The sequence below is a fragment of the Sceloporus occidentalis genome, unplaced genomic scaffold (genome assembly GCF_023333645.1).
Source record: "Sceloporus occidentalis isolate IW3139 unplaced genomic scaffold, rSceOcc1.0.p SCAF_14, whole genome shotgun sequence".
NCBI classification, from domain to species: domain Eukaryota; kingdom Metazoa; phylum Chordata; class Lepidosauria; order Squamata; family Phrynosomatidae; genus Sceloporus; species Sceloporus occidentalis.
In genome coordinates, this window is record NW_028316994.1 from 11,514,030 (window position 1) to 11,542,017 (window position 27,988).

The following is a 27,988-nucleotide window of genomic DNA, read 5'->3' on the forward strand; positions in this document are numbered from 1 at the left end:
TGTCATAATTAGTGAGGGTCCACATAGTCTCTTGCGCTGTTTTTCTTGGAGGTAGTGCTACTCTCTACTGACAGTAGAAGGTGAGAGCATCCTCTTGGTTACCCCGGATGAAGGCGATGGGTGGATGCAGGCCCTTGGAGACAGTTTCAAGCCAGGCCATGTAGAGGGCACTTGGACAAGCCCCTTTCCGGACCACAGGTAGGCTCCTAGGGAACCAAGGTAAGCAGGCAAGGGAGATGAAAATGCTTTCAAAGATTATAGAGGCACTGACATCTACAGAACCCCAAAAGCACTTTAAGTAGGGCTACATCTGTTGTCTCATCCACAGGGTTGATATGAATCGGGGTCGACTCGAAGGCAGTTAACAACAACAAACATCTGTTGAAAGCTAAGCAGGGGCAGCCCTAGTTAGTACTTGAAAGGGGGACCACCAAAGACTACAAGAAAACTATTCAAACGGTTTTTTTGTACAAATTCTTGTGGCTGTTAAATTTTGCATCTGGTGTTGAATTCTGTGCATGCGAAAAGCTGCAGTTTACACAGGATGGTTGGGAATTACGCAGCATACTATTGTTTGACTGCAGCTCTCAGCATCTTCACTGAGTGCTGATTATACTTTCTTGAACTTACAATCTAAAAAAATATTATGTGTATGAATTTGCCTCTCATGCAACAGAAGGTAAGCTCCACCAGGCCTGCCTGGAAGAAGACAAGCCTTCCCTTCATCCACCATCTTGAGGAAGAGGAAGGCAGGCTAGCTCCAAGAAGCCAAGTCCTCCCTCCAGTCCACCTGCCTTGGTCCAGGCCTCGGAGGTTGAGAAGAACTGCTGGACCTGATCCCCTTCCCCACCACCACTCCATTCTCCTTTTGTGTCGTGTCTTTTTAGATTGTAAGCCTGAGGGCAGGGAACCGTCTAATTATAAAGATTATATGTACAGCGCTGTGTAAATTTACAGCGCTTTATAAATAAAGGTTAATAATAATATACTGCACCCATACATCTTCAGAATAATAGGGACCAGCAATTGCCAGATGCAGGCCAAATCTGGCTTGTGAGGAAGGTTGCCAGCAGGCCTGCAAGTGCTACAGCAAGTCCAAGTGCTGAGGGTATGTTTCCTGTAGGCCTGAACACCAGATCCCATTTGATCTTGGAAGCTAAGTAGGGTCATTCTTGGTTAGTATTTGGATGGGAGATGGCCAATGAATCTGAGGTGGTGTAGGCTTCCTTTCAGAGGAAGGAACTGATAAAACCACCTCTGAATATTTCTTGTTTTAGAAAACCCTGTGAAATTGATGGGGTCACCAAAAGTCAAGAGGGAACTTGAAGGCGTGCATATGTTTCTTGTATTGGGCCACAGCTGTAACCTTAATTAAGGTCCCATCCATCTTGGCATAAGACTTGTTTCAAAGAGGATGAAGAATGTGTGTTGCTATGTAAGGATGAACACTATCCTAGAATACTTAAGTTCATAAAATAGGAAAGGGGAGTGACTTACATGACAATGAGGGCTGCATTTCGGGAGTGATCTTGCAGGATCTCATGGAGACGCATGTGCTGTTCAGACTGAAAAGGCCATTTCAGAAAACAAGGAGGAGAGATTTGTGAAATGGATGTTCATTCCTTTCCCTTTTGCCCACTACTGCGCACTCCTTAACTCTCAGACAATGCTTGGAGAGAACTAAGTACTTGTAAATAATGTAGTTACCTATAATAAGTTATCCCTCTTAAACATCGTACCCAAGGTACATTTCAAAAAATAATGTTAACTGGTGGCAATGAAGTCACTGAGCTGAAACCACTAGCTTTTTGTTATTCCCTTTAGAATATATTTGTAAAAGGCATTCTAAGCAAGTTGATGGATTCCCCCCCAAGCCTTGTTCCATTCTCTTATAAGCATGTGGCATTTTTAATAATAATAATAATAATAATAATAATAATAATAATAATTCTTAACAAAGGTGTGTGGTTGATAAAGGCAAAAATCCTTGAATGCTCCACATCTTGTCTGACCTTGGAAGCTAAGCAGGGTCAGTCCTGGTTAGGATTTGGAAGAACTACCAAGGAATTTCAGGTGCTATAAGCTGGATTCAAAGGAAGGCTATGGCAAACCAATTAATAAATCTTAAAGGTTTCCTGTAAGTCAGCATTCCCTTGAAGGCACATAATAGCAAAACTTTTTTTAAAGCAGCAAAAAAGCAGTAAGCAACACAATGGGTTATTACTCTCTTAATGCGATAAAACACAGGGTTGTCTGGTCTAAACAAAATGACTTTTAAAAAATACCTTGTGTGTTATTTTTAATGGATCCTGCATATATTTTATTTAAAACTTGGCTATTGTTGCTATTTTCCAACCCTGTTACTGGAACAACAATGACTGTTCAAATTTGAAGTAAACATTTTAACTTGGAACAGTTTACTGGCAGTTGTTCATTGTTAGACCAGTATCCACTGTCAACTGCTTTTTGATCACTTGATTTTATAGTGCAAGAAATGTCATTCAGAAATACATACTTCAATTAACATAAGTTCAACTAAAACAACTTGCTTTAATAGAACATTTTTAGAGAACAATTATTATTTAAGCTACTGGCCATAACATCTGAACTGCATTTAGCTACTTAATTTTCTGATTCAGTCTTATATTGGTGTCATCCTACACATTAATGCAAAAAAACTGGTTTAAATCAACACAAAAACCATTTAAGTTATAAAAAAAATTGGGAGGGCTTTTTAAAAAATGTCAATCCTGATAAAAGTAATGGCAACTAGAGTGGGCCCTTGGCATCTGCTGGGATTTGGAGCTAGGATCCCCCATGGATGCCACAATCTGGATGTTCAGGTCCCATTAAAAACAATGACACAGTAAAATGGTGCCCCTTATATAAAATGGTAAAATCAAAGTTTGCTGTCAGGAATTTATATATTTTTTGAAAATTTTCAAGCTAAGAATAGTGGAGTCCATGGATAAGGATTCTGTGGATATAGAGGGCTGACTGTAATAACTTTATAAAAAGCAATTTAAGCCCAGCAGCATTCACAACAACCTACCATTTCTATTCGAGCTCCATCCTCTGGTAGAGTTGCCAGCTCAAATTTGCTGCATCCGCACTGCAGAAATAATCCAGGTTGACACCACTTTAACTGCCATGGCTCAATACTATGAAATTCTGGAAATTGTAGTTCTGTGAGACATTTAGGCTTCTCTATCTGTCAGCTCTGGTGCCACAACGAACTACAATTTCCAGAATCCCATAGCATCAAGCCACGGAAGCGAAAGAGGTATCAGACTAGATTATTTCTGTAATGTGGATGCAGCGAACATGGAGAAAAATATTGTCTTCTCTTTAAGGTCCCTGAAGAAGCAGGCAATGAAAGAGCCTAGATTTTTCCTTTCTTCCCAGTTCAGGTGTGTGTTTGCTGGTCTGAGACTGAGTAATCCTACCCTTAATGGCCAACTCCAATGTCACAATAAATGTTCAACATTTCAAGAAGCTGATGAACCACAGAAGTTAGCAAAAGCCTATTCTTTTGGGGGAATAAAATTGTCCTGTCCCGACACACAGTAATGGAAGTGGCCTACACAAAAGCCTCACCTTTTTCTTGTAGATTCTGAGGTCTTCATCTGTGACTTTCCACGGCGCTTCCCTTTTCATCCCTTCCACCTCATCCAGGCCCTTCTGTCCCTCGTTCAGGCGATACGGAGCAATGAGGTCCTCAAATTCTTTGCGACTGCCACAAAAAGAGGGAGGAAGAAGTCACACAAAAAGTGATAAGTCAGAGTAGAGCAGCACAGGGTGATATGGCAAAGAACTCAGTCAGATAAGCTGGAGGCCAGAAGTGGGCAAAATATAGCCGTCAGGACCATTTCTGTAAACCCCAGGGTCCCTAGTGTTTTAAAAACATATTTGCTGCAAGATGTCCTTTAACATATTTGGGGGACATTTTTGCCATATCAGAATAACTCACTGTTTTTAGCTAAGTCCCAACCTTTGGTAAGATTAACCTGTTTTGAAACCAGGTCTTTCCTGGGCCAAAAATGGCCCACCCACCTTCAATATGGTGAAAATGGTTCTTATGTCCCAGTGATGTAGTCAGTTGACTTGGACTCAATTCAGACTCAGTGACTTGACTTGGACTCAACTCGGCAATAAATGATGCACTGACTTGACTTGTGACTTGTATATTTTTAGCAACTGACTTACAGGCGTTATTCAATTCAAGCAGCAGGTAAGACTTGAGCACAGGGCATGTTTGTTTAAAAACATCAAATGCATGAGGCAATGGGCCTGAAATGGAAGGATCCTTCTAAAGCTTTTGAAAAGTTTTAGAAGATACCTATGATGTGCAACAGGGACAGACTGCCAAGCAGACCTCTACACTTTTCCTCAAGCCCATTGCCTAATGCATTTGCTGATCTCCAAGAAATGCATCCTGTCTCCTTTTTTACTGTGATAAGTTGGGTCCCAGACTTGAGACACGACTTGAGACTTGAAAGTATCTTGCAAGGACTTGAGACTCAACTTGAGATTTAAACGTAAACACTTGAGGCTTGGAGTAAAAGACTTGAATACATCACTACCGTGTCCTCTAGAATAGTGGTTCTCAACATCTGGCCCTCCAAATGTTTTTGACCATCTCCCAGATTTCCTCATAATTGGCCATGCTGGCAAAGGCTTCTGGGTGTTGAAGTCCAAAATAGTAGAGGTTATTTGGCGGCTATCTTTTTGCAAGGAGGGTGCATTCCTCCAAGATCTCCAGCAGGGTTAATGTGACCCACCTAACCTCTCACAGTTGCCCAACTCTGCTGTAGGCTGAAGGGGAAATGGCAATTGTTTGGCCTACAACTTATGGCATTTTGGGGGGAGAAAGAATTTCAGAAAACAGGAGATGAGATGAAACCATCGATACTAACCTCGTTTCCTCAGGCCTCCACATGATTTCGGGCAGTACCACAACCTCATTGAAGCCCAAGCGGAATTTGTTCAATAAAGACTGGATCCTAAGGGAGTAAAAGAGAGATTGGATGGAATGAAAAAACTTGCTTGAGATTAGGTCGGGGACTAGAATTGTGCAGTCCTGCACAACACAGTTTGATACCATTTTCACTGCCATGGCTCCATCCTATGGAATCCTGGGAATTGTAGTTTGACAAGGGGCTTAGAATTCTCTGAAGAGAGCCCAGTCCATTGAAATACAGACTCAAGCTCCCTGACAGAGAATTCTAAGTACTTAATGAAACTACAACCCCATTCCCCCCCTCCCCGATTCCATTGCCAGTAAAAATGGCATCCAAGTCCGTTACCTGTGTAGCATGGATACAACCCAGATGTTGCTGGACTGGAATTTGCAACATTCCTGACCATTGGCTATACTGGCCAGGAATTATCAGGCATGCAATCTAATAACATGCAACTCCCACACATCTGTGAACCATTAGAAAACTATTTGCTTCAGACACAACAGTTCCTGTAATTTTCATAACTGGTGCAAGAGAAGGAATTTTGACAGGTGCAGCTTTTCATACACCTCTAAGGTGATGGTATGAAAGTCTGGATCTACCAAAATTCTTCCTTCTGCATAACTTGTATGTGTGTGTGTTTATATATTGTTTCTGATGTGTGCCTATGCCTGTTCACTTATGGTGACCCCACAAATATCATAGCATTTTCTTAGGTAAGGAATACTCAGAGGTGGTTTTGCCAGTTCCTTCTTCTGAAATATAGCCTATAGTAGCTGGTGGTCTCCCGTTCAAGTACTAACCAGGTCTAACTGCTTAGCTGCCAAGATCAGACTGGTATTTAGACCCTGTTTATACATGATGAATTAATATTTTAAAGAAATTTTGATGGGGCTATACTGTCTTGTTTTTAAAGGTAGACCCCAGTTCTGATTTGATGCTTACTCTTCTCTGTGCTCTTCAGCATTGGTGATCTGGCTGCTGATGAAGACCCGAACTTTGCAGCGGCTCCAGCGTTTTCGCCGGGTGAGGAGGTAGGGAATGAGAAGGGTCAGCCCTGTGGGAACAAGTGAAAGAAGTCAGTGGGGCTGGCTGCAAAACCATATGGCAGAGGTGAACACCTTAGGTACTCTTCCCCAGCCCCAATTTTTTTCCTCCCCAAAACTTGCAAGACAACTAAGACAACTTTGCCATGTTATTTCGCCATGCGCCTGACCATGCCTTGCCTCTTTTAGGTCCAGAAGAGGTACTTTTTAAAGCAGGAAATGATAGGGAGGTCAATTTCCAGGTTATTTCCTATGGGAATAAAGACCTGTCTGGATATAAAACAACTGGGGGTGGAAAAATTACTCCATGCCCTTTAGATGACATTGTGGGGGCATATGGGAGGAATTGCTAGGCACTGAGAGCCACAAAAACATATATCCATATATGATGTAGTATGGGAACATTATTGGAGTGGGGTGGATCCTTTTTTCCAAATAGTCTAGTCAGTGCCATTTAGGTAATGATCTATTGCCAGGCAATAAAGGGTGCAACTAGTGATGAGGAGAGAATGAGTGCCCTTCTCTTTTCTGTGTCACAGCCTCATTTCCACCAACAGCACCCATGTTTTTTCAATTTGGTAAGAGAAGTGATAGCCACATCTCATTGTAGTCTTTTCCTAATGCTGGCATTTTGTTTCTCTTGCGCTCTTTAAACCCTCACCTCCTCAAAAACAGGATACAAAGCCTCCCATCCTCTGGAGTGGTGGTTCCCAACCTGTGCTCCGAGAATCCCTTAGGGCTCTGTGTGCACTTCCACCTAACCCTAACCCTCCCCACCCCTTAACACTATTTTTAAACACCATTAACTTGTAAGACATAGGGTAGGCCTCTTAGGGGCTCCGCCATAGAAAATGATTCTAAAAAGGGCTCTGTGAGACAAAAATGTTGGGAACCCCTGCTCTAGAGGACACCAAATTCAGTTAAGAATAGAAAGATACATACCACCATCATCAAAGAGCCAGTAGATGTCAATGTTTTTCTTCTTCTGATTGCCTTGGAAATAGGTCTCCAAGTGCGAATCTGCACCAATCACTTTTAAAGTTTCACCTGCAGGCAAGAAGTTTATGCAGTGAGTCCACGTAGCATTCTCATGATATCACTGTCATGCCTTCCTTCCATCCTCATTTTGGAAGCTCCTTAGCTCTAAACTTAGAACACTGCTATTCAAATCACTAAGGATTTGGACAGAAAGCCTTTAGGCTGCTTAAATATTATGGACCACCTTGGGTTCCTTATTAAGACAAAAGTGGGCTATAAATTAAATAAGTAATTAATGGCATTGAATGTCCACCTGAGTTCATCTTTAACTCATCCTGTTGAGCCATGTTTCTTATTACAAGGTGGTTAGTCTTAATGACCTTTCAGAAGCCTCTCAGTGCTCTGTACCTCTGATAGCAGAGAGATCCAGGATCTCTTCCATAATTGGTATTAAGAACCCTATCAGTATGGCAGCTGCTTGAAGGCAATACTTTACAAAAACCTAGGTCTTTATCAGCCAATAACATTTTGCTGATGCTTGTAATGGGAGCTAGGATGGCCAAAGTGTAACTGGCGGGCAGACATGTCTCATGCTATGGCCACCAACTCTGGACCATTCTGGAAGGGAATATCTCTACCTCCATGGAATATGTTTGGAAGAAAAACAGAACTAATCTATTATTATCTCAGTTTCATAGTCTACCTAATGTTACTGAATTGGAGTTTTGAACTGCTGATGATTTAGATTTTCTGTCCAAGAATCTAGGCCCCTGTCTGCATGGGCCAAACAAACCAGCTTTTCTCCAGCCTTTCCAGGGGAAACTGGATGACACATGACCCAAGCCCTTGTTCTGGTGCAAACAGACCAGACAATGGCCGACTCGTTCAGCACCAGAACCAGGGTATACCCCTCTTACTGCAGATTTTTAAAAATGCTCAGTTGCTCCAGATCTTTCTGGAAGATTGAGAGCTGTCCGTTCTGATGCCAGCTGGCTGTTGGAAACACATCTCACCGAGTTGCCCAGCGTGTCCACCACTGCTGCCAGTCACTTATTCTAAGATCAATGCTGGGCACCTCATTCTGCTCTCAGAGCGAAGCAACTTGCAGTGGTGGCAGACGCACCAGGCCACTCAGTGAGAAGTGCATGCGATCAACTGCTTGCTGTTGGAATGGAGGGCCTTTGCAACAAGGGAGGTTTGGAGCAACTCCAGGGCCAGGATACTCTGGATTGCCCCATGCCAGTGCAAACTAGGACCGAGGAATCAGTGAGGTATCACTGAGTAATGCAGCATTATCCATGTTGCATTATTTTTTGTGCTATGGAGCTGGTGGCACCTTTTTCCTAGCCCTTGGAGCTGAGGCAGCTTACAAAAATTATAACATACAGATCAAAGCTCAAAAAGATACAAAAAGTTAAAATGTAATTAAACTATCAACAGAATTAAAAGCAATTAAAAAGGCCTATCTGTCAAAAAGCAACAAATAAAAACAATACGATACACTATTAAAAGAGATTTCATAGTTCCATTTTGTGTTGGAACAAAGTCTAATATGTGGAGTAATGTGAGTACTTAATCCAGGAAATCCTGGGGGACTGTGGGTTTCCCAAATCATCTAATAGGAAACAAGAATCTATTCGCAACCTGGGATTCCCCAGGTGTTTGGAACTTCAGTTCCAAACGGTATAGATAATTTTCAGGGATTTGGGGACCTGTAGTCCAAAGCAGCTTTAGAACCACTGTATTTGGGTATTAATGCTGTTAGTCCTCAATTTAAGGCTCAGCCTCTAGGTGAATATGAAATAAAAAAATTATCACAGAAACATTCAGCGTCTTCCTTCTAAGGAAATGGAATTCCAGGCAAGCCCCTAAATCTTCCCAGTGCTCATAAGTGGGGTACATGGGGCATGACATTATGCTAGACCACACATTGATGCCTCCAACTTACGTCTCTGCCTCTCCCGTCCCATTGCTCCTTCTGGGTCTTCAAAACCCATGTTCACTGTCAGAAGAGAGAAGAGGAGAGGGTTAGTCAAGACTGTATGTTAAAAACAAAACCAATAATCTCTACCCAAATAACATCTCCCTGAAACCCTTAGCCCCTGCAGTCCAAGGCATTGTGAATGCTTGTTAAAGATGTGGGCCAGAATTCAGCATCAGCTACTTAGGCTGCATCTGCACTGCAGAATTCGTGCAGTTTGAAACTGCTTTAACTGTCCTGGCTCAATGCTATGGAATTTGCAGTTTTGTGAGATATTTAGCCTTGTCAGAGAGCTCTGGTGCCACAACAAACTAAAAATCCCAGAATCTCATAGGATGGAGCCATGACAGTTAAAGCCGTGTCAAATTGCATTAATTCTGCAGTGTGGCAGAAATGTCATTCACCCATGCTCTGATCACAGGTGGAATAGACCTCCTCCTCCCTATGCGGCTGATGCCTAGTAAAGTAGGATGGCAGATGGAGTTATGATAATAGCAGTATCAAAATCAGGACTGTTTCATATTCATGACTGCTACTTTAAAATTTTTGCCATGAACATAGCCGATACAGGATTCTGGTCATGAATGTTTCTCGAGTTCAATTTTGCTGGGTTTCTCAGAGTCCCTCCTTCATTTCTCTCCCATTCATGTTTGCAAGACTTTATGTCTTCCACCTGCAGGGAAATGTGCACAAATTTCTACATATTTTTCTAATGTGTGCGTTCATGCACACCACTGGCCTAATTAATGCAATCTTCTCCACTGACTAAGGTGAGTCATTGAATATTCCTCCTCCCATTATGTGCATTTCTATTACTGGGATTTCAACGAATGCATTCTGTTTTTGTGTACATTTTAGATAAGCATCACAAATGTAAAGTGTGCTTTTTCTCACAAGGAGTAGGTATGAAATTGCACCCATTCATCAAGACCCATGTATCCAGCAAAAATGTTTCTGTCCCTAGTGCAATCTCTCTTCATGTAAGAGGAGTAGACAGAGTCTTAAATTCCAGCTTTGCAGGTTCCTGCTCACAGCCTAGTTTCTGGATATACCTTGGGCCTTCACTGTCCGAGAAACATCCAATCCATCACGCATCCGAAGCACGCATACTCCGACACTCAAGTCAAAACAGTCACTGGAAAGGGATTGGGAGAGAAAGGGAGAGCTGTCAAGACTTAATGTCCACCTAAGCACTTAAAAATCTTCTGTATCACATGTTTGGCACAGTTGCTCTTTTCTGATTTCATAGAGTAATTAGAGCTTGCCATTTTGAGCTCGTGCAGGGTATCGTTCAGCTAGAGTATATTCGCACTGCACAATTATAGCACTTTGGTATCCCTTTAACTGCCATGGCTCCATTTTACATGGTATTTGTAATTTGGTGTGGAATTTTGGAGACAGCAAGTACAGAGTTATAGTTTGAGCGTTGGACTATGGCTTTGGAGACTAGGGTTCAAATCCCTGCTCAGCCATGGAAACCCACTGGGTGATCTGGGGCAAGCCATACTCTCTCAGCTTCAGAGGAAGGCAATGGCAACACCCTCTCTGAACAAATCTTGCCAAGAAAACCCTGTGATAGGGTCACCTTAAGGTTGCCAAATGTCAGAAACTACTTGAAGGCACACAACACAGAGTATTCTGGCACATACATCCCACCAGCCATTATTATTAGAGTTCACATATACGAAAGCATCTTAGGTCAATCTTGTTTTCCACCATTCCCCCCTCATCCCCCCCCTTCCCGTCACAACTTAGCACAACATGTAGTCCTTACTGTATTATGCCCACATAGTCCTCCAGCTTTTGTGGGGAGTCTGTTTGCCAATTCTGCTTGTAACCTAAGATCACCGTGTTGGGCCTGAGGCGACCCAGACCAGAGACCTGTGGGGGAGAGAGTCTGCTGTTAGCTGGTAGTGGAAAAAGTGGGGCCACCATATGTTGACACTTGACTTGAAGGCACATACATATATGCACATGCAGCAGCTCCTGGCAAAATACTAGGGACTGAATCTGGCTGCTCATATGTACAGTCTGACATCAACTCACTAAGCAACAGCCCCCTTCTTAGGACATACAGAGTGCAACCAGGGCATTAATCTCCATTGTGAATTAGAGTAGAGAACTTCCAGAGAAAGCTATGATTCTTCCAGGTTGCCTTTACCCTTGGAAGATTATGTTTCTTGTAGCCCACAAGGTCAGAAATGAGATAACAACCAAGAAAGGCTGGCATGTGAGTGGCTGGCAGGCTCAAGCAGTTCCCAGAATCAGAAACCATTAATGCTCATGCCACCATCTTGGGTCAGAGGTTCAGCAAGACATCCTCTTTAATCTGAACAGGTTCTGAGCTGAGCCATAGGTGTCAAAGGTATAAATGTGTGTATAGATGTGGGCTTGAGCAAAGTACTTTTCTGGCATACAGTGCTTAATTGGCTTGTGGATTCTTGGGAGTTGTAGTCCAAAAAGTAATTTTTCAAGGCTCTGCTGTGCATCTTGGTCTGTGCACCCCGAAATCTCTTATCTCTTGCAACAATCAGAGGGCAAACTGGCCATGTCCCGCTAATCAACCAAAAGCTACAGTTGCCTCTACAGACAGTGGAGTACCTAGTATCTTTGACAACTGGTGCAGATAATTTTTAAACATACACCCTCCTCTCTTTAACAGCCTTTTCTGGGACTGGTGGAGCTGCTGGCCAGGCGTCAGAGTAAGGAGATTCATTTTTTTCTACATGGCCAGCAAAGTTGCCAGAGTCAGAAACTGCCCCTTCCCACCAGTGCACTGGGTGATACCCCCTCTGAAGTGTCGCCTAATGTGGTCTGAACCCCTTGCACCCCTGAGTGATGCCCCTGTCTACAGACAATACCTGCATGAGGCTCCGGGCTCCAGATCTTAATTCTCCTATGGTGATGAAATTGTAGAATGAGCGGATCTTGCGCTCCGTGAGCCACTTGAGTTGTTCGTCATAGTTCTCAGCACAGGAGGAATCATGCAGCTAACAATGGGAAAGGGGATCTGTTAAAAGCACACCATTCCAGACACCCTCCGATCCTCCCCGTCTCTTTTTTGCTAACCCCACAAAGCCCATTGTGGCCACAGACACCCACCTCTGCCACGTTGCCACATATCATGAGGCTCACAGCCTTAGTGAAGGCAGCAGCAAAATCCACCAAAGCTGGACGGAAGCTGGGTGGGCCTGAGAGCACCAGGCATTGAGGCCTGTGAAGAGGGAAGGTCTGTAAGTCAGGCTGGTTCACATAGACAAACACCAATGCGTCAGTCATACTCTCTCAGCCTTAGAAGAAGACTAAAACATCACTGGATTAATGGGCAACAGCTGGGTGAGTCTTTAGTGCAGGTGTGAATGATGTGTGGCCCATGGCCTGCGTGTGGCCCCACAACTCAAATTTTAAAGAAAATTTAAAAATAACCCCCAGCTTGTGATACTGCAACACCATGCCTTAGATATCAAGCCCATCACCTGATCTATTTGTTCATGCCCAGCCCTGTATGGTTATGTAAATTACATGTTTAATTGACATTAAAACCATCAATATGCACCCCTTGTTCCTTGTCCCCTGAGAAACTAGGATTTTTTTATTGTTCTATGCCTTTATTTCTGACTTATAACAACCCTAAGGTAAACCTATCACATGATTTTCTTGGCAAGATTTGTTCAGATGGAGTTTGTGTTTGCCTTCCTCTGAGGCTGAGAGAGTGTGACATGCCCAAGGTTACCCACTGGGTTTCCAGGGCTGAGCAGGAATTCAAACCCTGGTCTCCAGAGTCAAACAACTACACCATGCTGGCTCTCTAGTCAAAAATCAGTTTGCATTTCAGTCTGCCTCCCTAAATATACTTACTCAGGAATAAGTGCAGTGAACATAGTAGCCTATGTCCAATTCCTAGTCTTAACTGGAGTAAACTCTTTCAATGGGAAAGTAGGTCAACACATTTGAAAATCTCATTGATTCATTGGGTCCAGATGGGATTAACAACTGAATTTAGGCCAGTGGGACTTCCACACACAATGGTGTTGTATCTCCCCAGTCCTTATCACCCAAAGAAGACAAAGAGGGGCAAGAAAGTCTGGCCCTGAAATCTTCCACCCTCCATTCAATAAATGATTATGACATCCAACTCACCGGAAGTTCTTCACATGGTATTCCACATCACTCAGGTTCATAGCTTGTGAGAGGGCCATTTGGTAGGAACCAGCTTGCACTGAGGAGCCCCAGTTCACCTCTTTGGAGGGAGAAAAAAATCAGAAACCAATTCAGCTTATTTCTTCCTTCCGCCTCTTTAATGCTTATCAAAAAATAATGACTCTGAGAATCTGGAAAAATTGCTCCACTCCCATTTTACAATACAGAAATCTGTCTCATAGTGGGACAACAAATTTGCCCATCTAGGCCAGAGACAGGGAATGTGTGCTGCCCAGTGACATTTCTGCCAGTCCCCTAAACATACCCTAAAGCTCCTAGGCTTCAAAGGGAGTTTTGAAATTTTGTTTATGCAAAAATGTGCTGCAAAAGCCACACCAAAATGCAGCATTTAAGCTTTGTACCCTCAAAGCCCCTTCAAAATGGACAGGAAAAGGTTGAAAATTAGCTAGAAATGAACCTAAACCAGAAGTGACTTAGCTTTATTTTTGATGTTGGGGCATCCCTGTGGGGTGGTGTACATGTGTGAAAAGTGGGTCCTGCCACTGTCTATTTGCTCATCTCTGCTCTAACCTAATATTGTCCACTCTCACTGGTAGCAGCTCTTTGAGATGGCAAATGTTGGTTTTCCCCTTGCCTGCTACCTGAACCTTCTAACTGTGGCTGACAGACTGCATTTGAACTGAGAGCCTTTTGCTAGCAAAGTACCAAACTTAAGGTTCTTACACATCTTCCTGTTACGCTTGGCAGTGCATTCACTAAATATCTGGAGCCCAGAAAAAAGAGGTTCTCTGTTATATCTCTTTGTGAATCTTCTGGCCTTGGCTCCCTCTTCCAATCAGTCTCCATTAGAGAACAGTAACCCTCCCACATCTCTATATCAAGTTTAATCAATTAATTTATGTTGCAGGATGGATGGGTGACAACTCAGTTTGGCAATGGCATATCTGGGCTCCCCAGAAAATCATGCTGGCTGAAGATCATGGGATCTCTAGTGTGACATGTCTTGAGGGCACTGGAGGTAGATCAAGGTTGTCACAAGTCACTCACTAAACGGGAAGAGGCTGTGGATTCTGGTCACTTTCTCTCCAACCTACCCTTCTACTCTCCCCTAAACACAGTAGGTATCATTTGCTTCTCAAATTTAACCCCAGGCACACTCACCAGGTTTTTTGTAGGTGACATACGCCAAGCTCACAATGATGATTCCAACAACAATGAGGGCTGACCACCAAGCTAGCAGGAACATGATGACCACAGAGATGATGGCACCAAAGAGGGCTGTCCACTTACTGAAGTAGCGGAAGGAAGGCCGCCAGCCTGGTGGAATGTGTAGAGAGAACATTGTGTGAGTTGAAGGTACCCCAATACACACAGTGCCCAGAACTAGCCCTTGTTTATCCCATCATTAACCTAACATAACTACCTCTATGCACAGAGATCCTGCAACTATCATTTTGGACTTAAACACATGGCATAATAGATTCTGAAGATTAACATTCAACTGAGACCAGAATTGTTCTTAGTGGGACTGATGGATGACCAGAAAGAGAAGAATCATGGAAGATTACTGTGATATATGGTTGCAGCAGCAAGGTTGCTGTATGCACTGAAATAGAAAAATACTGAGATTCCAGCAAAAGAGGGCTGTTAAAAATGTCTGATTTAGCTGAGATGGATTTGTTATCAGCTCTCATCAGGGAAAAACCTTTGGTGACATTTTTGAAAGTTTGGAAGCCTTTAGTTGACTTTTTGCAGAAAAATGAAAATAGTATGTTAACTGCGAATAGGTTGGTTAAGTGGTAAAATTAATAGGTTGGTTAAGTGGTAGAAGTTTCTATTGAACAGACAGAATAGGAACAGTTGGAAGAAGGATTAAATCCTAGTTCTTGGACTACTTGGCTGGTTTTCTGTTTTGCAAGGAGTGTGGACCTGGGGCGGGGGGCATTTAAAGCTGTGTCTCATTTTTCCTACCCTATCCCAAGTCTGAAACAACATGAAACGACACTGTCCATTCTATTGCCTTGGCCTCCTACCATCTGGCTATATGTGGCAGACTAGGCCTTGCAGTCCATAGACCTCACCCCTACAATGGTTCAGTTTCTATCAAGTCTTGATGCCAAGATCTTTCCATCTTCCACTCTGATATCTTCAAGGAGTAGGGAGAGGGAGCTAGAGTAGTGTAGTGGTTTCAATGTTGGACTAAGACTCTGGGAGATCTTGATCAAATCACACTGTCTCAGTCTCAGAAGAAAATAATGGCAAACCCTTTCTGACATTATTGTTATTGTTATTATTATTTGTATTTCACCTTCCCCCCAAAATTGGGACTCAACGCAGCTTACAGTCTAAAAACAGAACAATTAAAAATTTACAAAAGTGACAATTAAAATGGAATTAAACTATTAAAATATTAACACAGAACATGTGCTTAAAAATAGAATACACACAATTAAAAAATCTTGCCAGGAAAACCCTATGACAGGGTTGCCACAATTCAGGATCAACTCCGTAAAATAGAAACAACTTGGAGCCACACAACAAGAAGGGAGAGTGGCATATTCAAAACACAATGGCAACCTGGCTTCTGAAAGCAGACAGGATGGTGCAAAGAAGGAAAACACAGTTGGAACTGGATTCTATCCTTTTGATGAAACCTAACCAGTTTTCAAGCTGGTTTTAGCAGTCCTTCCACAAGTCTGAACCTAATCAATCCAGTCTGCTGTGCAGCTTCAAAGCCAGTCTATTCTACTCAATTTAATCTCTTTCAGATCTTCTCAGAGAACAATGCTTTCCTGCTCATCCAACCGACATCTCAACTTTCCAGACGAATTCATTATCAAAACCTTTGATCGTTGCAGTGGATGTGTAATTGAAAGAATTGCAAATTCTTCATCTGTTTACTTTGACTGTTTACTCTTGCCACCAAACCCCTTCCTTTGTAGTCTCTTTTATGTAAACCTACACAATCAGGGACCTGCCCTCAGTTGCTTTGTAAAGCACCCAGGTACCTTGATGGTAGAGAGCAGGTTTTAATATTATCCTACCAAAACAACTATATAACTTTAAAAATTTAGTTTCTCTTGGATTTTCACTGACAAGGGAACCAGCAGCTTTGCTCAAGATAGGGCCAGTTCCATCAAAGCTTAGAGATAACCTGAAGCATTTTAAAAATGGAGGATCAAAGGTTTCTGCTTTTCTTGCTCCCAGCATTTCTAGGTGGTTAGTCCAGAGGAAACTAAATTGAACATATCCCCTGCTAGAGCCAGAATGTTCTAGTGATTTGAGTGTTGGACTAGAATTTTGGACCAGAGCTCAAATCAGCCATGCTCAGCAATGGAAACCTCACTGGAGCTCAATCTGTACTGTAGAAATAATGAAATTTGACACCACTTTAACTGCCATGGCTCCATGTTATGGGATTCTAATTTGTTGTGGTACCAGAGTTGTCTGACAGAGAAGGCTAAATATCTCACAAACCACACATTCTGGAATTTCACAGCACTAAACTATGGCAGTTAAACCGGTGTCAAACTGTATTAATTCTGCAGTGCAGATTCAGTCTGGATGACATTGGGCAAATCAAAATCAGCCTCAGAGGAAGGCAACGGCAAACTTCCTCAGAACAAATCTTGCCAAGAAAATGCTGTGAAAGGTTCAGTGTATGGCTGCCTTAAGTCAGAAATGACTTGAATGCACACAGCAACAACAACGCATGCAAGAACCCCATTTGAAAGCTTCCAGATCTTATCTGACCTCGAGATATGGAGATACCACTATGCCTACTTAGAATAATAGCAACTTTAGAGGCCCATCTAATCCAACCCCTTGCCATGGAGAAATACACAAGTACAGCACTCATGAACGATTCTCATCCAACCTGTGTTTAAAAGCCTTCAAAGGAGAATCCACTCTCCCAACCCTCAGTAAAGCAGAATAACTGTGGACTACTCTTTATATTGATTGATTCATTTGTCTTAAGAAAATTCTAAAAAAAAATTCCAGCTACTCATGAAGACTTGTTATCGCAATGTGTTTGGCAAAAGATAGTGGTGGACTGTCATTGACAGAAACCAACAGACTTTATTCTTCCCTATCAATTTTTTCCCTATTTTTTTGTCTTCTGATGGACCCTTATACCATGTGAGACTCAGTTCATATTTGGCCTTTAAAAAGATTGGTGCATTTCAAGAGACTGGAGGTCTCCCCACAGTACTTTGGTTCTTTTTACTGTATACTTTATGGATTGTCTATGTTATTTGATTTTATATATATATATACTTTTTATATTATTTTTTATAGACTGAGTGATGTTTTATAGCTCCTTTTCCCTTTCTTTTCATGCTACACATGGCAATCCGTGGCGCCTCCTTACTCCTTACTCTGCTCATCCCAACCTCCCTAGGCTGGTGCAGTCCCAAGAATACATAAAACTCCAATAATCTCTAGGCTTACCAAACATAATAATAATAATAATAATAATAATAATAATAATAATAATAATAATAAAAAATTTATTTGTATCCCGCCCCTCTGAGAACAATCGGGGCAGCTAACAAGTTAACACAAACTCTTACGGTTCAGCACAAGTCAACTGACACCACTCATGCACTGTTAAGGGCTGTTCAACAGTGAACAGATTGCCTCCAAGGATCTTTAAACTGAGGATGGCTGGGCATCTTCGGTTGTGCTTTAGTTGTATATTTCTTCATGGCAGGGGGTTGAACTAGATGGCTCTTGTGGTCTCTTCCAACTCCATGATTCTATGATTCTGTGAAACTGCGCCACCTCAGCATCTGTGCATGTTTTTTCCTGCATCCCACCTCTACAGCATTGTTCTCATTTCCCACCACCACCACTGCCTTACCTGGGGATTTCGTGACGGTGGCATGGAAGCAGCTGAAGTTGATCAGGGCATAAGAGCACAAAAAGAAATTGGAGATGATGGGTGCAATGGTGTTCAGCTCAGCTGTGGAGGCAACAAAGAGGAAGGTAAGCAAAGAGGCACCGTATTACAGCAAAGAAGAGGGATCGAAGGAGGTGTTCACTAATGTGAACCATTCAAGTAACTAGTGCTCAGTGATACTGATTTCACATCTATGCCCATTTCTTTTCAACTACCTGTAACATCTTGTTTAACAGTTTCATGGTATATAATCTTTTCCTCCAGTTAATACATTTGGATCCCTTCAGATAAGCTTGTTTATTACTTTATTTACTCATGAAAATGTTTATATCTCACCCTGCATCCAAGGATCTCAGGGTGGCATACGATAAAATCAGTCTACAACCATTTAAAATAATAGGAATAATTTCTAAAAGACTAAAAGCGTATTGAATCTTAAAGCCAGATGATTTAAAACACTTGTTTTGTTAAATTTACATCCCACATTTCATCCCGTGATTTCAAGGAAGTGTAGATCAGTGCTACTCAAAGTAGTGGTCTGCAGAGTGGTGCCAGACTGTGAGCCCACTGGCTACATTTCCAGGATTTTATTATATTCAGGTGGTGGTGATGATGATGATGATGATGATGTTGATGACAGGGTAAAAATATGGTACCAATCTATGACAAATGGGGAGGGGGAGATTCCATTCTGCCATATAAGACAGTTTGATAGTCAACATAACTTTTCTCTTCTATGCCTTTATCTCTACAATGTCCTTGTGAGGTAAGCCAGGTTGAGAGAGAGAAGGTTCAAAGTCACTTAGCAAATTTCACATATCAGTGGGGATTTGAACCTGGGTCTCCCAGTCCAATACTCTAATCACTATATCAAACTGGAGTTGTCCTTTGGAGTTGTCCTCACAAGAGAATGGAAAGTTAGGGCATCCAAACTTCCCATTCTCTTCTGAGGAATTAAGGTTTACAGGGATAATAAGTAGGAAAGAAGACCTCGCTTACCAATGAGGATGAAGGCAATTGCCAGGATGAAGGTCAGAGCATAGGCTCTCAGTGGCTCCTGGTTCTTTCCGTATCCCTTGGCAAAGAAGCCAATGAGGGGATAGAGGTTGTCCTGACACAAGCACTGTAAGAATGAACAGGACAAGTTACACAAATGTGAAAGGGAAGATAAGAGGGCTATCCAGAGGAACAGCCAAGCTTAATCTTAGGCCCTGTGAACCTGGATTGTTGTCTTTCTGTGCATGATGGTTACAGTGGAACAGAGGCATGGCTTGGCACTGTCCCACTTCCAAATCAGCTGTTACTCCACATCCCAAGAGGTCAGAGGATGAGGGCTTTTTATCTGTTTCCTTTATGAAAAGCATTGGAGATCAGAGGATGGGGGCTTTTTATCTAGTTTCCTTTATAAAAAAACCACCGGAGATCAGAGGATGAGGGCTTTTAATCTGCTTTGATAAAAATCAGCTTGAAGTTGACAAAGCTAGCTCTTTGTGCTCCTCTCACAGCAATGGAATACCGTCCAGGCAGTAGATTCTGGACAGACTGACAAGATAGTCCTTCATATAATCTACTTTTCACCAATTTGGTTCATTGCAGGATTCCAGAATCCTCATTTTCACCTGCTTGGCACCTCATTGTTGTGTTCTGCCACATGTTCTTGGTTGGGCTGAAAAAGTAGGCTAGACTATTGTTGGACTAGAGCTGGGGTTCACCCAGGTGTGTAGCTAAATTTGGCAGAGGGGACTACAGGGGAAAGGCTGGGAACTGTAGTTTTTTGCTGATTGAAACTGTGGAATGGAATGGCCAGAATTGTGCCCACAGCTGTTGCTATACTGCAGGATAAATGCAATTTAATACTACTTTAACTGTCATGGCTCCATGCTATGGAGCCCTGGAATTTGTAGCTTGTTGTAGCACCAGAGCTCTTGGGCAGAGAAGACTAAATATCTAACGAAATCACAAATCCCAGAATTCCAAAGCATTGAGCCATGGCAGTTAAAGCAGTGTCAAACTGCATTAATTCCGCAATGTAGATGTAGCCCACATCTCTGTTCTCCTCTTTAAGCTCTTCCCTCAACGTACCTGGAAGACTTTGGGGGCAGAGACGAGACACGCCAACGCCGAAGAGAGGGTGGCAGCAAAGATCCCAGCTGTGATGAGAGGGCTGAGCGCCGACACCATACTCATGGTCTAGGGACATGAAAGGAGATAAAACTTTAGCAGGGAAAGAGCCTCAACCTCAGATGCTTTTAAGTTCACAGTAAAAAAACTGGCCTCAAAATTTTTGTTCCATAAGTACATCAGCAAGGGGATAAAGATAATTAAAACAGGATATTTAAAGTGATAAACAAAGTAAACAAGATAAAAACAAACAAGGAGGCTCACATAATGCTGCTATTAATTGCACCACCTTGTTTCACACTGTATGTCTTATCCAAAAAAACCTGCCGAAAAAGGATCCTGGCTTTTCCTACCTGGTAATCATTGGCAAGCCCATATTCACAGGTCCCAGCCAAGGTGCATTCAGTGAAGTTCCACCCATAACCACAGCCCAGGCCAACACAGTCCCCGCCAGTGAAGTTGCCAGCACCCAGAGTGTCGTTCATGCTGCCAGTGGCATCACGGATCACGCAAGCACCTAGGGAAAGAAAAGGGAAAAAAGGCTACTTTTTAGGGCAAAGCACCTGATATGGCCTTAAGGACCCCCTGTGGTAAATTGCTGACTATTTACCAATGGTGGCAGCAATAGCCAGGTATGTCAGGGTGGTCAGGAAGATGGCCATTAGAGTCCCCTGGGGGATTGCCACTGCTGGGTCCTGCAAAGAATGGAAAGAGAAAGTCAGATTATAGCCATATATCCTTGCTCAAGGATTGGAGAGGTCCCCTTTGCATCTCACCCACTGACAGGGTAACTGCAAAGGAGGACAAGGCACTGGAAAAGTGTAGAACATTAAAGAAAAAAAGGAAGACATTGCCAAATAAAAGCAAAAAATACTCATATATAGATAAATTCATGCTTCTTAGTCATGCTTAAAATGGAGGCCATTTTGGAATTCGTCCTGGACAGAAGGTTGAAATGTAGGACATGTCCTGGAAAAGGGGGATGTCTGGTCACCCTGGCCACTGAGAGCAATCATGGAAGAGGGTTCCTCTGCTGTCCAATGCCCTCCCCTTGGAAGCCTCGTGGGTACTGTCACTGGCATCATTCTCATGGCAGCTTTTTTTTAAAATAGCTTTTTATCAAACGCTTTTGCTAAAGTAACCACTGGTGCAGATTTTTTGACTGTTTTCATTTGTTTTAGGGTATATCCACACTGCAGAAATAAAGCAGTTCAATACCATTTTAATTGCCATGACTCTATCCTTAAAAATCCTGGGATCTGTAGTTTGAGGAGGCACCAAAGCTCTCTGATAGACCAGACTGAATACCTGCAATGAAGTAAGCTGAGGACAAAAGCGGAAAGTGGAGGAGGACAGTGTATTTTGAAGGCATCTGAAAAAAGTGGGACAACAGAGGATTAATCTGGACTTTCCCAGCTAAATCAGGGCAGTTGCAGGGTATGCAGTCAGCAGCATTCCATGCCCAGTTTCCTGAATTTACTGTCCCACTATCTTAGTTATGTTGGATGCATTGCCAATGTGTATCCAGCATAACTAAGATAGTAGGGCAGCAAGTTCAGGAAACTGGGTGTGGAACTCTGCTATGCATTGGAGGGAAGGGGTCTGACCTAAGAGATTTCACTGCCTGGGACTAAGAATGAGATGACATTGTGTCACATTTCATATATTAGTATTGGCAGTCCCAATCACCCACCTTCAGATCTCCTGAGATATTGGCACCAGCCAAGATCCCTGTTGCCGATGGGAAGAAAATGGAGAACATGCCGAAGAAGCTTCCGTCTTCACCTCGCCATTCAGGTACAATGTTCTCTAAGAAGATATCACCTGTGGAAAAGAAAAGGGAAATACAACAGCCTAGTGATGTATCTGAACACAGTGAAGAAAAAGAAACCTCTGTATACCAGAGCATGGGGAAATGACTTTTTGGGACTACATTTTCCAAAATCCTCCAACCAACCTGGTCCCCAGCAACAACCTTTAATTAATCAAGTTGTCTACATCAAACATCCCTATCTGTTTTTCAGATATGTGGCACTGCAACTCCTATCATTAGCTATGGTTGAAGTGGATAGTGGGAGTTGTACACTAATACACATGTAGGGCAACAGGTTAGGAAAAGGCTGGTCTATTCTTAATAGCAGCAGTTCTTTGACATATTGGTTAGGGGCCTTTCACAGCTCTACCTGGAGATACTACGGTTTGAACCTGGAAGCTTTTGCAAACAAAGTATGCATCCTAGCAGAGAGTCACAAACTTTCCTAGACAGACCCTGATGGCTGCATCTGTATGGGAAGATATAGGTTCTCTTACTACGGTAGCTGAAGTAGCCTTTGGCCATCCTCTCTGGTGAGGCAGGGATAAAAGTCCCGATGAAATAGTTGATGAAGGAGATCATGATGACGAAGAAGAACACAACCTGAGCCTGGAAAAAGAAAGAAGGCAAAAAGTGAATGAGAAGAAAGAAAAGTGATGGAGCCATCCTTCCAAGCAGCTGTATCCTTGACTTAACTGGAAGGCAACCCTGCCTCATCCCAGTTTTCACTGCCCAAATATCCAGGTAGCCACATTGTAAATGTACAATGGTCATAACCTCCACCTTTCCTGATTTGACAAGGACAATCCTGAGTAATCCTCTGCTGACCCACTTTTTCAACTACATTTAAAATATCCCAGTGTCTCTCTCCTTATCCCACTTTCTCCCTTTATCCTCTGCTTACCTCAGTTGCTGCAAATTTATCTGACAGTGCAAAAGTTGGCACTCAAGTAAGAGCTTTATCACATTAAAAAAAACCAAAGTGGAAATGGAGCCAGAGAGTAGCGTCTTTCTCTGTGTCTTCTTATATGACAATTTAATGCTTCAGTTCTCTTCTCGTGGGAGACAGCTGTAAAAGCATGTCTTTTGTTAAACAGATTTTTCCAACTAGACAAAAGATGCACTTTTACCACCATCTCACACAGAAAGAGAACTGAAGCACTACAACATGCAGTAAGGCATGGAGAAAGCCGTCGGCTCTGTTTCCACTTTGTTTTCTCATGCAATAAGGCTTTAACTTAGCAGTGGGGAGAGGAGAGGAGAAGAGAGGGCAGAATCTTGCCCTTCACAGCAGGCTTAAGCAAAATCAAACTGCTGCAGCCTGTCCTGGCCAGTGCATTTTTCCTCATTTAAAACTTTTGACCACATTCTGATGTTGCTTGGCCACACATGTCCCAGTTTTCATCTGTCAAATGTTGGAGAGTATCCAGTTTATCTTTTGAAGGTGCATTATAGACCGGCGCTGCTGTTTGCTCTGTGAGGGAGCCGCAGCAGCCAAACCGCGCGACTCCCGCGCGGAGCAAAAAAGAAACTCCAAAATGGAGCTTCTTCCTGCGGCGCAGTTATGACGCTGCGAGGCGCCAATGGTGCACTCGCGACGTCATAAGTGACGCGTGACGTGCGGACGCAAAGCGTCCGCTACGTCAATATGGCGACGGCCATGTGGAACAGCCACCGCCATATTGTATGTATTCACTACGTACTAGGGTTAGGGGGGTGCGGAAGCACCGCCCCTTCCTAACCCTAATACGTAGTAAATACGTACAAAATGGCGGTTTGTAACCCGCCATAGTCTCATTCAAAGCCATGAGAGAGGGCCAAAGCTCAATGACAGAACAACTGCATTGCCTGAAGAAGGTCAAAGCTTCAAGAAAGATCAGTAGGTGGGCAGGGCAAGATTCATCTCCGAAAAAGATCACGGAGAGCAATTGCCAATCAGAGTAAGCAAAATGGACCAATGGGTTGACTCTTTACAATTGAACTTCCTATGTATAATCATTTCTTTTTTCTTAGCTTTCAGCAAACACTAGCGTTGCTAACCAGGTCCTGCTACTGGACTATTAGCAGCAGCTCGGTCAGTTAAAATCTCCAAGCAGTAATGTTTATGCCACAAACCATGAAATTCACGTAATGATTGTATGCAGGCCAGACTGCTGTTAACAGCCTAGAAGAAGGCCTGACAAGAATTTTTTACTGGCAAGCCATAGGAAGTAGAATTTTGTTTCTTATTCAGAGGTGAGCTTTAAAAAGACCCAAATATTATTGCAACCCAAGATTACCAGATACCCCTGACTTTAACTCTAACCACTGCATTTTACTCCATCCTTGGCACATGGCTAAAATCTGATTGTCATTTTTCTTCTCTTACCTTAGCCTCCCATTCCATGCCAGCCAAAGCAATGCCAAGCAAAACAGTGATGGTGATCACACCTACAATACGGATATCGTTCTTTGGATCAGTCATGATTGAATCTGTTTCCTGTTGAAATATAATAGCGGAAGTGAGAAAGGTCTCAGAGATAGTTTTGATCCCCTAGCTTGCCTTCCTTGTAGTGTTGTGTGTTTTTGGCCTTGTTGCCCAGCAGTTACAGAAGTGGGGGGAAATGCTACCTTGCCTTATACAAGCAATGCAGTCTTAACCACATGTACTGGGAATGTGCTCCATTGAACTCATTAATGACACCAATATTATCAGAACAGACAGGCACAACATTACAACATAAGATAGAAAGATGTAAAGGTATCAGTACAGTGAACCCTTGTTATCTGCTGTATGCTCAGGTACCATTAAATATAATGACATAGCAAAATAGTGTCCCTTATAAAAAATGGAAAAGCAAGGTTTGATATTTGAAATGTATACCTTTTTGGAACATTTTCAAACCATGTACAGTGGTACCCCGGGTTACGAAAATAATTCGTTCCGCCGCCGCTTTCGTAACCCGAAAGGCTTTCGCAAGCCGAAAAGCCATAGGCGCTAATGGGGAAAAGCCGCGATTTGGTGCGAAATAGCGCCGAAAAGCACCAAAAGTTTTTCCGTAACCCGAAAAAACATTCGTAACGCGGAACAGTTTTTTTAAGTAGATTTTTTTCGTAACCCGGAAATTTCGTAAGGCGGCGCATTCGTATCCCGGGGTACCACTGTATGCTTGAATCCATGTATAAAAAAATCAGTGTATTAGAAGGGCCGATTGTATTTTTCCAGTATTTCAGAATGGAGAGGTAAGTAGCTCTGGGCTTGTCTGCACTGACCAGGATACTCCAACCTGGATTTTCCTTGCTCTGGAGCTGCCCCAACATCCCACTGTTACCTGGTCCTCTGTTCTTGCTCCTGGGTGGCTGTCTGCATGCATGTCCTGCTGAACCACCTACTGCATCCCCTGCTATTGCAGGTCTCCCCCTTCTGAAATCACAGTGAGGTGCCCAGAGATTATCACATGTTCTGAACTCAGAGCAAACTGGTTGACAGCAGTGGACATGCCAGGTGGCTCAGGAGACACGCATGCAGATAGCCACCCATGGAATGGAAAGGTCCTGGAGTAAGAGGTAAGAGGTAAGTTTTTAAAATTTATGTTAAGGGTGTTATGCCCTGATTCTGGTGCTGAATGTGCCAGATGTCATCCAGACTGTTCACACCTCAACTGGGATTTGGGCCATGCATCATCTGAATAGGATGCTAGAATGGAGGGAAATGGGTCTTTTGATCTGCACAGACAGGGCCATTATCAAACTGTTATAGCCAAAACAGATCCATCTGATGAAATGAGCTGAACTCCATGAAAGCTTATGACAAATAAAACCAATTTTTGCTCTTGTTTAAGTTCATAGTACTAGCTTGCAATTTTAATCTGTGATAGAGCTTAGAAATATTACTGTTTTGAACTGTACTTCCTGAGCAATTCTGGGAACTGTGGTCCAAACCTCCACAATTTCTCCAGGCTCTGAGCATCTGGCTCAACAGTCACCAGACCATTTCTGTAGATCTTGTTGGGACCAGAAGAACAGCTAAAGAGGCTGAGACATGCAGGTCAAAAACAAAATGGGATCAGGCTGCATCGCACGTACCACCAGGAGGTCCTTGACTGTCTCTGAGAAGCCCACCACGTGCATAGCCACGGCAACAGCATTGGCGAAGGAGAAGAGCAGGCCAATGGAGCCACCAAGCTCTGGACCCAAGCTGCGGGAGATGAGGAAGTAGGTACCCCCTGCAAGAGAGACCATTCAGATGTCAGTCACAGATAAGTGACTTAACTCTGGGCAGAGTATTTTTTGACATACTAGACAACAACTTGCATTTCATTGCTCTGGGTACAACTTGCTGTGAATACATAAAGCAGGACTTCTGAGATTGTGAGAATAAGAAATTTCTAGCATAAGCGTCCACAGAACACAATCCATTTCAGTGTGTCTGTGAACGTGTGTATTAGAAGTGTCTTCTTCCCAGTTAGGACTTTGCCATATGAGGATAAAAAGTAGAACTTTAACAGGATAAAAACATGGGCTGTGGTAAAGGATTGCTGAGATGTGTGATGTGTACTAAACCCTCAGAAACTAGTCTCTACAAATACTAAGGCTAAGATCGTGTTTAATGGGAGGTATTCATAGAAATATTACCACAGCCCTACAAAGTCAGTCAGTGCTGTTATGCCCATATTGTAGACCAAAGGGGGAGACTGAGGCTGAGAGAAAGTGGCTTGGCTCTCCTGTGAGTTCATACCTATCATGAGATTTAACAAGAAAACCTCCCACTTCACAGTTTAGAATAAAACCAGATGTGATATGACTCACAACTTAAGTCTTTGTCTGGTTGAGCTTTTATTTTTTTTTAAAAAAAAGAAAATCAACAGGTACAGGGGGCAAACCCATTTTTTGAACCTCCAGCACCAGGTAAAGCAACCTGATTTGGCCTCAGCTGACAGATTTCGCCCAAATAAACTGAGAACAAAAGGGGAAAGTGGACAGAGGTGAGAGAAACTGGGGCATTTTAAAAGCAGCTGAAAAAGTGGAAGGACAATGCATCAATCAGGACCGTCCTTGCCAAACTGGAGCATTGGAAATGCACTTACCTGCTTTGACCTTGCCATTGGTGGAGATGGCTGAGATAGAGAGGCCAGTGATGCTGGTCACCACAGACGACATTAGAATGATCAACCAAGTGAGCCCTGAGGAAACAAGGGGAGAACTAAATGGGCGGGAGAAAGCTTCACTGGGAGTCCTCCTATCCTATACCCCTGATCTCTGAAGCTAATTTTTAAAACTGCCCCACATTCCCCTTCCAAAGCATCCTGACATTTTCTATTTGCTCTCCAGAATCACTTGCTGAGTGTATGTGAACAGCAAAACAGAGAAAAGGGGAGAGCAGATAAACCCTGCCTCACTGGCTGTTCCCAGCATGTTAAAAAGTATAGATCTATAAGTTTGGCTACCAAAATGGACACAATGAGAAAAGTGTAGTCTGGTCAAAGAAAGAAAGAAAGAAAAAGTCATCCCTTGATATGTATTTTGAAAGAAGCCTTTAAGTGGTTCTCCAGGAGGTTCACAATATTTAGCTATGCAAGATTATTTGTCCCAGCTATTTCATTTCATATGTGCATATCATTAATTTTGAATGAAATGTGTGCCGCTGTTGTTGTTGTTGTTGTTGTTGTTCTTCTTCTTCTTCTTTGAGGTAGTATCCCTATTCTTTCCTTGTTATTTCTATTTCAGGTACCAATTTTTCTGTTAATGAAGCGATGTCCTGGAACACATTTACTTCATTAAATGAAGTGTACTTGTATAGTGCTATAATTGTGTAGTGTGAATGGATCCTGTTTCTGGGAATAAAGATGGTTCATACCCTTTGTGCAAAGTTCACCCCCCCCCCCAAAAAAAAAAAAGATTCCATTTTTTAAAAAGGTGATTTTAGTCCCAGCTTTGCATTTCGAAAAATTGTCTTACCTATGCCAGCCTGAGCAGTTATCCATGGCAAACGGAGGTAAAGGATCACACCCCAAATGTTCAGCATGCATCGGATCTTTGGAAACA

General features: G+C 42.7%; 1 protein-coding gene and 1 long non-coding RNA gene across 2 annotated transcripts; one reads left to right on the forward strand and one right to left on the reverse strand.

Moving 5' to 3' along the window:
• Positions 1 to 64: 64 nt before the first annotated feature.
• On the reverse strand, positions 65 to 27,977 carry LOC149303945 (solute carrier family 12 member 3-like). The gene is made up of 23 exons (XM_089479644.1): positions 27,902 to 27,977; positions 27,031 to 27,126; positions 26,030 to 26,169; positions 24,333 to 24,443; positions 22,462 to 22,573; positions 21,845 to 21,975; positions 20,762 to 20,846; positions 20,505 to 20,668; positions 20,113 to 20,220; positions 19,030 to 19,153; positions 17,992 to 18,093; positions 14,289 to 14,444; positions 13,107 to 13,206; positions 12,069 to 12,180; positions 11,828 to 11,956; positions 10,741 to 10,847; positions 10,019 to 10,101; positions 6,950 to 7,054; positions 5,907 to 6,018; positions 4,917 to 5,003; positions 3,598 to 3,733; positions 1,498 to 1,565; positions 65 to 206 (listed from the first exon to the last, which is right to left on the reverse strand). Exons 1-23 carry the CDS (start codon positions 27,966 to 27,968, stop codon positions 65 to 67), a joined length of 2,577 nt encoding a protein of 858 aa, XP_089335770.1. The 5' UTR covers positions 27,969 to 27,977.
• On the forward strand, positions 14,164 to 24,753 carry LOC149303946 (uncharacterized). Its single transcript, XR_016271940.1, has 3 exons — positions 14,164 to 14,244; positions 17,956 to 18,116; positions 24,338 to 24,753. It is a non-coding gene; the product is annotated as an uncharacterized LOC149303946 (long non-coding RNA).
• Positions 27,978 to 27,988: the final 11 nt, after the last annotated feature.

Bases quoted from the DNA above. Each gene is read 5' to 3' on its own strand.
- LOC149303945 (XM_089479644.1), bottom strand. From the start codon at position 27,968: ATGCTGAACATTTGGGGTGTGATCCTTTACCTCCGTTTGCCATGGATA. The intron at 27,127-27,901 runs GTAAGACAATTT...TTGTTTCCTCAG, and splicing joins AACTGCTCAGGCTGGCATAG to GGCTCACTTGGTTGATCATT. The intron at 20,221-20,504 runs GTAGGAAAAGCC...TCATGTCCCTAG, and splicing joins GGCTTGCCAATGATTACCAG to ACCATGAGTATGGTGTCGGC.